Source organism: Nelusetta ayraudi, unplaced genomic scaffold (genome assembly GCF_046127955.1).
Source record: "Nelusetta ayraudi isolate G7.1 ecotype Tasmania unplaced genomic scaffold, CSIRO-AGI_Nayr_v1 ptg000052l, whole genome shotgun sequence".
Taxonomy (NCBI): domain Eukaryota; kingdom Metazoa; phylum Chordata; class Actinopteri; order Tetraodontiformes; family Monacanthidae; genus Nelusetta; species Nelusetta ayraudi.
This window is the reverse complement of record NW_027466102.1, coordinates 2,688,877-2,700,705: the sequence shown is the minus strand read 5'-3', so window position 1 is coordinate 2,700,705 and position 11,829 is coordinate 2,688,877. Positions and strand designations below refer to the sequence as shown.

Genomic DNA, 11,829 nt, shown 5'->3' with positions numbered 1-11,829 from the left:
CGAAGCCACCACCAAAAGCAGCGATAGCCAGACTCAAACAGGTGCTGACTTGGGGGACGACATTGAGCGTTATGGTGATACACCACAGAAAATAGCCGGGGTGAGAGACGGCCTAAGGAGAGTGAAGGGTGTAACAGACTGCTGAGGCAGGCCCAACCCAGACAGGTAAGTACTCAGAAAAAGGGGGAAGAAAATAGCTTTCCTAAGAGAGAGAGGAGGATATATACAGTGAAAGAAAGCCCAGATGGGTCTGAAACTTTTAAAGCCAGATATGCCGGGGTCGATATGGTCAAGGGAAAGGAATTGACTACAAAGAGACTTTTTCACCAACAGCCAACATGACCTCTGTCCAAGCTTTAATGCAGGTTTCTCTACAGGAGGAAATCACCTTACACCAACTGGATGTCAAGACCGCTTATCTTCATGTTCCAATGGACTGTGAGGTATATATGGAGCAACAGTAAGGTTCTGAAGTCAAATCAAAAAAAGGAGAACACTCTGGACGTAACTGGAACATATTACTACATCACCTTACAGATAACGGTTTTATACAAAAAGATGCTGATCACTGTGTGTACTGCAGAAAAACTGAAAATGCAAAAGTGATTATGTTGATATGGGTAGTTGACTTAATCATAGCCGCGAGTAACAACACCATACTTTGTGATATGAAAGACATGTTGAAGAGAAGGTCCACTTAAACACTTCCTGGGTATCGATTTTACACAGAGTGAGGGAGAGATCAAAATGACTCAAAAGAGGCACATAGAGAAGATATTAGCAAAATTTGGAATGTCTGAATGCAAGCCGAGATCCACCCCATGTGAACAGAAGTTAAGCTCTGATAATGAGGGTGAAGTCATTAACTGAACAGGATACGGAGAGATAGTTGGTAGCTTGATATACATTTTGACATGTATTAGACTAGAACTGAGCTGGGTCATTAGCAAACTATCTCAACACTTAACAGAACCAAAGCAGCAACACTGGGCTACAGCAAAACACGTACTGAGGTACTTAAAGGGCACTTTAGACCAAGAGTTGCAATACCAAAAACGTGAGAAAGGACCACAGCTTGAAAGTCACAAGTGAGGCTCATTGGGCAGTAGACAGGGATGATAGGAGGAGCACAACTGGATATTGTTTGAGTTTGAGTGAAAATGGTCCAGTTACAGTATATCATTAAAGAGCTAAAAAAAAAAAAAAAAAAAAGTGTTTGTTTGGAGTGTAAAGTAAACTGGCAGATACATATATATGTATACATATATACATATATATGTTCACACTGCCATATATATATATATATATATATATATATATATATATATATATATATGTATATATATGTATATATATACTATTATAGAGAGTTATACACATGTCTTTGAGTGGGAGTGTTAAGCATATTTAAGAATATGAGTGACATAACAATGCTAATTAGCTGATGACGTCAGTGATATAATATCACGAGTGCCTTCGAGCACGGAGGTGTTCTTGTGAGCATGCGCAATAAAAAGGTGTCTGTGCAGGTTCCCAGACAGAAAGAGACACGGAATTCTGTCCTTTTTCTCCCGTAAATATTAGCCACTAAAGAGTAGGAGCTGACCATCTTTCTGACTGCTGCTGGAATGTCTAGCGCTACAGCGGGCCTTTCATTTTTTGCTCACGTGGCGCGAGCTCTGTCAGATTCCTGGACCGGGATGTCCCTGTGAGTCTGTAAACCGCAGTCAGTCGGGCCCGCTCACCCAGAGCCAGGGTGAAAATTTGCTGCCGATGACAGGTCATGTGAAATAATAGTGCATTTTTACACACTCCTCTTTTGTGTTTTGCCTCTCAGCAGGCGACTGTAGGGGGCCTCCCCACCCCCCCTTCCACCACCGACTCCCAGTGTGTACATCACTCAGTGAATCCGGCCGCTATGGAAAGGGGGGCAAGGCGGTCGGACCGCTGCCATTTTCACTGCCCTTAATTAATACCGAAAACCTCTGGGCCCTTCGCAAATTACAGCCTGCACCGCACTGGGTGGGTGGGGAGGGGGTTGGCTCAAGACGACGGTCTGCAGTCTGCAATAAAACGGTTTCTTCCTGGCCACATAAAAAAAAATACAGGGCGGTAGGTCAGAGGACTTTGCGATTGCTGTTGGCTCCTGAGTACGTAGGCAGCGTATTATTTGGAAAGGGTGGTGAAAGGAAGCTTAAGTAGCTCCAGTCCAGGTGGTGGCTCTCGAAGAGCCATCCAAGGACAAGTCCAATGGCTCCTCTGGTGGAACTAATAGGCTGGTGGAAGGGCCTCTCTCAAGACCCCGGAGGGAGAGAGGGAGGAACCGGCAGACACCACAGTGCCCCTGCTGGTTGCGGTCTTCAGCCGGTGCAGCAAGTAGGTAACTCTGGAGCCGAGGTGGAGCGAAAGAGGAAGGGAGTAAACTCAGAGAGAAACCATGAAAAATGTGGAGCATGAAAATGTCTCCCTTGGTTTATGGCAGCGGGAGCCTGGGGCTTCCAAGAGAAACACATCTTTAAATTTAACTTGAGATGTATTTTCTTCTTCTTCTTCTTCTTCTTCTTCTTCTTTTTCTTTTTCTTCTCCTTCTTCTTCTTCTTCTTCTTCTTCTTCTTCTTCTTTTTCGCCTCCTTTCGCTTCATCGGCTCCCAACTGTTGGCGAGGTCCCGGGTTTTCTTTTTTTTTTAAACCGAGGCCAATGCGCTTGGAAACTGCAACCAACGTTAAAAAAGCTCTCAATAACGGGGCTTTTTGGAAATGTGGCGACAGCTCCCGTACAAGAGGCTCAGGTTTCAGCCGTTGGTGAGCGTGTTTTGGGGCTGTGCGTACAGCGGTGGAAAAAAATCTCAGCAGCGAGGGCGTATTTGCTTAACTTCAGCATGAAGTGAAAGGGAGTATATCACCGGAATATGCAGATTTCTATCGCTGATGTTTCAGTTTCGCATTGCCGTACATCAAACTCTCTCTTTTTTTTTTTTTTCCACGTCAACATAAGGTGTACTCTTCTCTCAGGGCAGAACCGTCCCAGCGGCGTCGGGGGGGATAAAAGGTCGTAAATTAAAGACTTGATACTTCCAGCGGACCCGGACATGAATGATGGCAGCCACTAGAAACATTTTGGCCTCTTCTCAAATCAAAAGGTTGTTACCGTGTAATGTTTTTATCCCCCTCAGGAGGAATTCTCTCATGCCGGTGATTCAGAGCTCATTTAGGAAGGGGAGGCTCCAGCACATGTTGTAAATCATCATTTGAGGGAACCATCGCAGCTCCGGAGTGTCGGCCTTATACAATGGCTGGGTGAAACACTTTGTTGGTAGCGACTGATTTCTCAAAACAGCCAAAAAAGTTCACAACGTCGGTCGGTTTGCTGGCACCATAATGTTCGGGCTTAAAATATTGTTTGCTAGTTTGCTGTGCATTGAAGCAAGGGACGTTTGTTGCATGACGGATTCCCACCCACCATATTTTATATCATCTAATTTGCGCTTTGCCAGCTGGAATTTCTCATTGAGGTTCTACATTTCAAGGAAGTGGATTTTACCATTACGTATTTTAGTGTCAAACTACCAACTTCATAAATCGTGCAATCATAAAGTCTCCACTGGATTCCCTACCAACAGACACCAAAGCCAGCAAAACACTGACCAAGGTTACATGAAGTACGTTCTTTTTTTGACCCAGTGGTTACTTTTAATTTGTTGACTCACTTGCTTTGGTCATTTGACACCATTTAACAAAGTTTATGCATCAGCTGAACATCAAAAACAAGACATACACATATAATAATAACAGCGTTATTGAGGTCATTTGGCATATGTACTCCATCTCTTACTTGAACTGGAAAACACTCCCTTCATTTTATCTGTTATATTTGCCTGGATGAATGACCGTCAGTTCCTTCTGCTTAATCTGTTATGAAACACCAAAGAAAAATGTTTTTGTTATTTTACCACTGAGCATATCGGCAAACAAGCAAAGACTTGAATTGAACATGCCTTATTTGTAAAAAGAAAGAAAAACAATAATATTTCACCCCTAGAAAGCCTTTTGCTGCTAAAAAACGGCACATTCATTGTATTGCAAATAGTGCCAAACATTGAGGCTCTTCGGAGGAGTAGAAACGCTCTTCAGTTTTGTTTATTTATGATTGTATAAACTGGCCCTACCTGTAACTATTACTGGGTAGTGACTCTGACCTATGATTGGTCTGGTCTGACCCATATGTCCTAACTCTTCACCAGGAATGACTATGCAGCTCCATTCAAAAATATTAATTTTATATTCCTTTAAAGTAGTACTGTAATATTTGATGTACTTGTTTGTCACATTTGAAGGGATCTACTTACATGAAATGGAAGGGAAAATACATTTTTATATTTCAGGTTGGATACTGATGAAATGCAAATAACCTTTATGTGTCGTTGGCCAATAAAAAGCAATTTGGCAGCACCACCCCTTCTCAGGGGGTAGCCATATTTCTCCACCACATAATGACAGTATTCTGTGTTGTGGATTTGTCAGGATTTCATTACTTGAAAGAGACATCAGGGCTGGGATGAAAAACAGAGGAGATCAACTAGGGCAGCCATAAAAATAACAATAATGATGAACACTGAGATTATTTGCAATATCTTTTTGCAAGCAGTAGAAGCTGACACAATGTTCATGTCAATCCCAATCCAAGGCATGCAAATTACCATCCAATCATGAAATCATTAAGTCATCATTGTAGTGAATAAAATGTTTTGTCTTTGATGACTGAAGCAAAAAACAAATGGGTGAGTTCCCTTTCACCACTGTTGAACTGCTTTCAGTAGAGCCGCTTCTTTCCTTTCCCTTTATGTCCACGAGTGACGACATGGTTTCCCTCCCTGTTTCTTCCTCCTGCGATATATCAAGGACAATGGCGGAGAAATCTCCACCAGCCTATCAAACAACATTGCAGATAGTGCTTCAAAGCGCAGGAGACGTTGCGTCGTTTAGTCGCGTTAATCCCTCAGCCATGGCAGACAGCACCCCCCTTCCCCCGCCTACCCATCCCAGACATAATTTGTTAGACGCAGCCACTTTTTCAGAGCGTTAAATATTGCTGCAAACTGAAAAGGCTGGTTTGTTTTATGGGTTGCCCCGTCCCGCTTTGCCAAGAGGGAAGTACAGGACAGCTTTAAACACGGGGGGGGGAGGCTGAAGGCTGACATTAAATACAGGCCAGATGGACTTTCTCCTATCGTGCTCATAAAAGTTCCGAAGACAGTTCACAAATCAAGGCCTCACAGTATTATGTTAAGCGTTCGGATTGTTATTGTTATTGTACATTTGCAAATACTAATGTAATTTATTGCTTTTATTTTCGAGCATATTCCGAGAGTCGACCCACCCGGACATTTAATACGCAAATCTCTGTTAATACGGGTTTGATAGACTGCCCGGGTGCTTCTTACAGCCTCCCATGGAAACTGGCCATCATGAGTTCTGACAGTTTTTCACCCAGCGTGGGATCAAGGCAGAGGTTAAAAGCGATGAGTGGCAACCGCCTCGTCGACTGTTACAAGGCTTCGCTGGATATCCAAAAGTGAGATGTCTATACTTTATGGCGGAAAGGAAAGGGAAGGCGACGGCAGGTATTCGGTGAAGCAGGGAGAGACAGGGAAAGTGAAATTCAAGACGCTACACTAAGATGGAAAAACTGCAGATCTCTGGGGGTTGGTCCTCTTTCCGGAGGCGAGGAAAGTGGACCCCACCGTAGAGCGATTTTGCGGTGGTCTGAGTTTTTGGGTCACTCACTATGATGTTGCTGCGAACATGACAACATACTGAATAGCAGAAGGTTATGAGTTTCCTGACTGTGTGTTAATGCTAAGGTTTATAAAGTATCACATTATGCTGCGTGCCAGCCAAGAAATAACTTTTTCCGTCAGCTAAAAAATATATTATCACTTTAGACTTTGGCCACATTTCTCTTGAAATTTGAAACACCGTGTTGTTGTGGGGATGGAATTTCACATTGAGTTATTTGTGTTTGTGTGTGTCTTCAGCATGCACACCCAACAACCTTAAATTACAGTATACATTTGCACCAGTCAGCAACCTTTATACAACTGTGAAGTTGTTTGCTTTAATACCATACTGTTAAAACTGCGGCAGTTAAAGAAAAAAAAAAAAAGGGGGGGGGGGGTCATTAACTTTCAAAAACAGTATTTTAAAAAATCTTAAAATCACAATTTAAAAGAAGGAGGATGTGCTAGGAGTGAAATGTTAGCTGGGTGCCTTAGAGGGGACTTTAAAATTTCAAAATTCTGAATGAGTGCACTTGTAACCTCAGTAGTTCTAAAATCCTCTTCATAAAAAAAGAAGGCTGCTGGGCTAGATCTGTATTATGAGAGTATTTCTGATGTAAAATATGGATTTAAGACTGTTACCTGTGTCAGAGTGCCTTTTTAAGAGTGCAATTGGAGCCTTTTTTAATTTCAAATAAACATATCCTTTTCGACTGGTGAATGAGAAGGATGTGCTGAGATGGAAAAATGTTTATTTAATGGAGTAAACATGGATAAACTTGAGTGAATGCTGCCTCAAAGCACCAGGCTTATTCCCCTATTAAAAAGCCTCCGATTACCCAAGACAGATTAGAATAAAAGTTATGTACACATACTTATGTAGATGTATTATAAACACATTACTGCAGACTGACTCAATGCCCTAATCTTGCACAAGCAGCTGACGCTGGACTGCAGCTGCATTTGAAAAACAGTTTTTCAGCAGGAATTTTCTGGAGACGTCGTCATGTTTTTGCACCAGAAATACTTGGCTCCGTGCAGCCGATTTGACACTTTTGATGCACCAAGTTTGCTGCAGCATATTTAGGAAATGCAGTAATTTGAGAAAAGGCAGTATAGCTGTTTCCTTTTTCTTGTATCATAATTAATCTGATGGACACGTAAACTGCTCAGAAACGGAAGTGAGGAGGCTCGGACTTCAGGTTTGATATAGCATCATTCACATGCTGCAGCTATGAAATGAAATAATTTCATGGCCCATATCTTGAGCAGCCATTGAGTATCGTGATAAGGCAGCACGGTCCTTCTTACTGCTATCAGGATCAATCTTCTTTTAAAAATCTGAGGGTAAAGGCTATAGAGAGAGGTTATGAGCAACTCTGTAAATGGAGGAGATGTTGCTGTGTCTGGATACATGAAATACACTCTTCCGGGTTGTTGCTGCTGTCTGCTGACGATAGACATGTACAAACTATAAATTCCACTCTTCTTCTCCTCTCTTGCTTTCTGTGCTGACAGGAGCCTCACCTCAGAGAAACACTGGTCACTGAGCAACATCAATGTTCTTCACATTTATCTGGTAAATATGGAATTTGAAACCCTTAAAATGCTCTGTTGAGGCTATTGAGGAAATATTTATTTATCTTTTGGCACATTTTCAAATTCATAATTTTTGTGCTGCTTTTGCACATCTTTTTTGATGAACATTGCTGTTTTAATATATTATATGTCTAAAGGCAATTCTTCCTTTTATAGCAAACTGTAAAAGGGAAGTAGATAATAACAACAATAATAATAATAATAATAATAATAATAATAATAATAATAATATACCGATTTTATACGATATACGAAACATTTTATTTACAGTATCTTCAGTGCAAATTATTATTAACAAAATAGCACGACAATATATTCAATTAAAAGTACATGAACAGTTGAAACGAGTGGTTCAGAACTTAGAATTATAATAATTCACAACCGCATATTTCCTTCACATGAGGAGGACATGAAGCACGCGAAAGCTTCGGAGAGGGGAAAGGGCAGTGTGGACACAGCAGAGGTGGCCGGAAGTCTTGTTTGTAAACTTTAAATATCCTGTGCTTTAAACAATAAAACAACAAAAATAATATTTATCACAACCATAAATTATTTGGGTCATAATGTCATCATAAAATCACTGCCCCGGCGGCTGAAATTATTATTATTATTATTTCTCTCTCTCTCTCTCTCTCTCTCTCTCTCTCTCTCTCTCTCTCTCTCTCTCTCTCGCTCTTAAAGGTAATAAACTAGGCTACTGTATAGCTCCACTGCTTCCCAGGAATCATTTGGGCCCTGTCTGATTGCTGCGATGTTGAACTCGGCCACTCCGGGTGCGTTTCACTTCACTGTCGCTCCTCTGTCTCGCAGTCTGAGTCCAGAAAAAAAAAAAAACACGTCTTCATATTAGAATCTGAGAGGCCGGCGTGTCTGTGACCGTGGCCACTGTCTGCGCGCCGCCGGCCGGCCCGCTCCCGTTCATGATCACGCTGGTTTTGTTGAGCTCGGAAACGTCCATCTGTCCGTCAGAGTTCCGCTCCTCCTCCTCCTCCTCCGGGACCTCGTCAGACTCGCCGGACTCGCTGCCTCCGTCGCTCTCACACTCGGATTCCAGCGGCTCTTTGGGTTCCCTACTGCCGGAGTCCGAGGCGCTGGTGTCCGGCTGCTCCTCCTTCTCCTTGTCCTTCTGCGCCTGGGCCTCTTTGGAGTGTCTCCACTTCATGCGTCTGTTCTGGAACCACACTTTCACCTGCGAGACACACGCATAAGACACGCGGCTCAGTGCACTCGTCCTTAATGTGCGTCTGATCTACCGGGTTTCTCTCTCTCTCTCTCTCTCTCTCTCTCTCTCTCTCTCTCTCTCTCTCTCTCTCTCTCTCTCTCTCTCCCTTTTTTTTAAAATTGTATTTATCAGGGTAAAATACATGAACGGCAATGAAAGGCGCAGTGGCCTAATGGAAAAGGCCTAAAAAATAAAGCGTTGATTTCAAAATATTTTAAGGATGTTTTTAAATTTGTGCATCACCCTAAAAGTAAACAAAGCCTTTGAAATATTTTGCAGACAATAAAATAAAATAATTGCAGTCGGTCCTCCACCATGACTTGCGAGTTAATTGATGCAACGTGCGGCACAATGGAAAGTGTAAACAAGAAACAGGAACCCGCGGTACTTGACAATTATTGGAACGTCTTTTTCCAGGCAATCTGCTCGCAGCACACAACTTCACGTGTCTGCGAACGTCAATCAATCGGCCACGAGAGGTCAGCAAGCACTGATTTTTGTAGCTTCGGAGTTTTGAAATAACCCAAATCAATTTTATTTCTTGCGCATAAAAAATGCAAGAAACAAACAAAAAAATTTTTTTTAGTGTTAATCATTAAAAAAAAAAATATCGTAAAAATGTATGTATGTTTTTAACATATGTTTTAAGCTTTAAAGGGATGATGGAACAAAATCAACGCCTGCTATTGATCCAGTTTCTCTAGATCTTCCTGGTTCAGATCACAAAAACATTATCATGGGCTGGAAAAACAAGACGCCTCCTCTCCCCATAAATTATGGAGATTTAAGAATCCAAAGTTGCCATTCCCCTTATCGTCATCATTGTTTTTGTTTTTTATTTATTTATTTATTTATTTATTTATTTATGTATTTATTTATTTATTTATTTTACTAAGGTGTCAGGTGCTGCCTCTTACCTGAGCGTCTGTTAGGCCGAGCATGGCAGCCAGCTGTTTCCTGTCCGGCTTGGTGACATACTTTTGGATCTCGAACCTCTTCTCCAGCCCTTTCCGCTGCAGGTTGGAGAACACGGCCCTCGACCACGACCTCTTCCTCTTGTATGTCTGCGGCATGGTATCTTTGGTGAGCACGGCGTAAGGGCCTGCGAGATGCAAGAGAGAGGGAGAGAGAGAGAGAGAGAGACTGCGTTTAATTTATAAGATAAATAAATTGTAAATGCTTAACAAAAAATAAGCTTAACACAAAAGAAAAACACACAAACTGAATGAACCAGAGAAACCACGGGTGAGAGTTCAAGTGCAGGTGTATGGCACGTCATGGCAACATTGTCTGTCTGGTTGCACCCCTACATGCGGTGGTGGTGGTGGTGACGGCTACCTGGGAAGGTGTCCTGAAACTGATGCTGGCCTGATTGCCTGTTGCAGCTGCCGTTGCTGCTGCTGCCTAGAGAACCCATCATGGAGGGAGCGTCGCTCATCCCAGGGTCTATGGAGGAGAAGTACTGGCTGGCTGGCGGTGGTCGAACGGGGAGGTGGAGGCCTGACTGACGGCTCGAGCTAACAACGGATGTGAGATCTGTCACAGAGGGTGCGAGAAAGATAGGAAGGAGTTACCCGCAGTGGCACCAAAAATATATATATAAAAAATAAAAATAAAGAAAATTTGAAGGAGATGGTCTGGGGTCAAAAGGGTGGTGGCGGCGGGGGTGTCCTGTTTTGGAGATCCTGACCTCTGACCTTTCTCATGTAAGGCGGGGACGGGGGGCAAAAGAAGAGAGGGTTTCTCCAAGATGACTGAAATCAAGGAGAGGGTGGGGGGGGGGGGGGGGGCGTTTGTTGGAAGAGATTTCTACCGGCAGCGCTTATGTTTAGACGAGTAAAACAAAATAATATCTGCGCCGGTCGCATCACTGACAGACGACTAAACAACAACAACAACAACAACAACAACAACAACAACAACAACAACAACAAAATCATCTCTCACCTCGCAGCGACGACTTAATCTCCCTCCCCTTCGGCTCGAAATCCGTCGACAGTATCCGATCGATTCCGAACTTGAGGTCCTTGCTGGAGGGCGGGAGGGGAGCCTGTTGCGAGCCGAACGCCGTCCTGGGTACGGACGTGAGCTGTAGAGCGTGAGTTCTGCTGAGGTGATGGTGGTGGTAGGGCGACGTGGGGCTCATTCTCGGCCCGTACACGGCGGACGGATCCGGGCCGATGGGAGAGGGACGCAGCGGCGAGTGCGTCTGTTGCGCTCGGTGTAGCTGCTGCTGCTGCTGCTGCTGCTGCTGCTGGTGCTGCTGCTGGTGTCCCATGTGCACCATGAGGGCTGATGAGCCCGGGATGTTCTCCGCATCCCCGCCCGCCTGCAGGATATCCGCGATGCAGAACGACGGCTTCTTCATCGTATCCACGGCGAAGCCGCCACCGCCCCCCGCCGCGCAGTACGCGGACCACAGGCTGAAGTTGGACGCGTAAAACGGGTTGAGCCCGGCCGTGTACATCCTCCCAATGGTTTCAGAAACGAAGGGTTGGTGGTTTGGAGGAGGAGGAGGAGGAAGAAGAAGAAGAAGAAGAAGAAGAGGAAGAACAGATGACCGTCCTCCTCGCTGCCAATGCCAGACTCGCTCTCTCTCCACGACTCTGAAATCCAAAACCCCTCGCAAGTTCCACTCCTGAAGTTCCTCCGCTGACACTTGATTGGTCGCCCGCCGGAGCCAATGGGCGCTCTCGCATTGGCGTACATCACGCCCTTGTAAATGAGATGATGTGCGACACAAACGGGCACACACGACCCCTGGGGGAGCAGTGGCGGGTGGAGGGGGGGGGGGGGGGGGGGGGGGGGGAATACTACGACGCATTTTGAGCCCGCTTGATGACAGATTGATAACTTGAGGCCAAACTCTTCCCTTAATTAATATAATAATAACTTAATTCTAAAATTATAGTCAAATAAATTAAAGAGGGGGAGCCTTTTAGATTATTTTTTTTTAATTTTCCTGAAAAACAAAATGTTTTTTCTTTCTTTCATTTTTTCAAAGGATTAATACATTTTCAATAATTAACATCGTATAACCCGGGGGGGGGGGGGGGGGGGGCTCTATTAGGTCCGGGCTCATCCTGTTTTTGATGGGCTGCGATTCGCATTAAATGAGCGGATATTCCTGTAAGATTGGGCCGCCTCAAAAATAGAAGCTGCCCGCAGTATTTTCGGACACAGAAGAAATCCTTATTTCTTCCGGAGCGCAGAGGAGAGGGAGCGACTTCA

The 11,829-nt window shown here is 44.0% G+C and overlaps 1 protein-coding gene across 2 annotated transcripts; it reads right to left on the bottom strand.

The window, feature by feature from the left end:
- Positions 1–7,613: 7,613 nt before the first annotated feature.
- Positions 7,614–11,223, bottom strand: hlx1 (H2.0-like homeo box 1 (Drosophila)). 2 transcript variants are annotated; one of them, XM_076037688.1, is made up of 4 exons: positions 10,546–11,220; positions 9,937–10,134; positions 9,516–9,700; positions 7,614–8,565 (listed from the first exon to the last, which is right to left on the bottom strand). In XM_076037688.1, exons 1-4 carry the CDS (start codon positions 11,063–11,065, stop codon positions 8,218–8,220), a joined length of 1,251 nt encoding a protein of 416 aa, XP_075893803.1. In that variant the 5' UTR covers positions 11,066–11,220; the 3' UTR covers positions 7,614–8,217. The 2 variants fall into 2 exon arrangements, with proteins under 2 accessions (XP_075893803.1, XP_075893804.1); XM_076037689.1 differs by lacking the exon at positions 9,937–10,134 and having other exon boundaries at positions 10,546–11,223.
- Positions 11,224–11,829: the final 606 nt, after the last annotated feature.

What these genes read in the sequence shown, in the direction of transcription:
- hlx1 (XM_076037688.1), bottom strand. Translation starts at nt 11,065, where the DNA reads ATGTACACGGCCGGGCTCAACCCGTTTTACGCGTCCAACTTCAGCCTG. An exon ending in GATTAAGTCGTCGCTGCGAG is followed by an intron (nt 10,135 to 10,545) that starts GTGAGAGATGAT and finishes CCTCTGTGACAG; the next exon opens with ATCTCACATCCGTTGTTAGC. An exon ending in TCGGCCTAACAGACGCTCAG is followed by an intron (nt 8,566 to 9,515) that starts GTAAGAGGCAGC and finishes TGTGTCTCGCAG; the next exon opens with GTGAAAGTGTGGTTCCAGAA.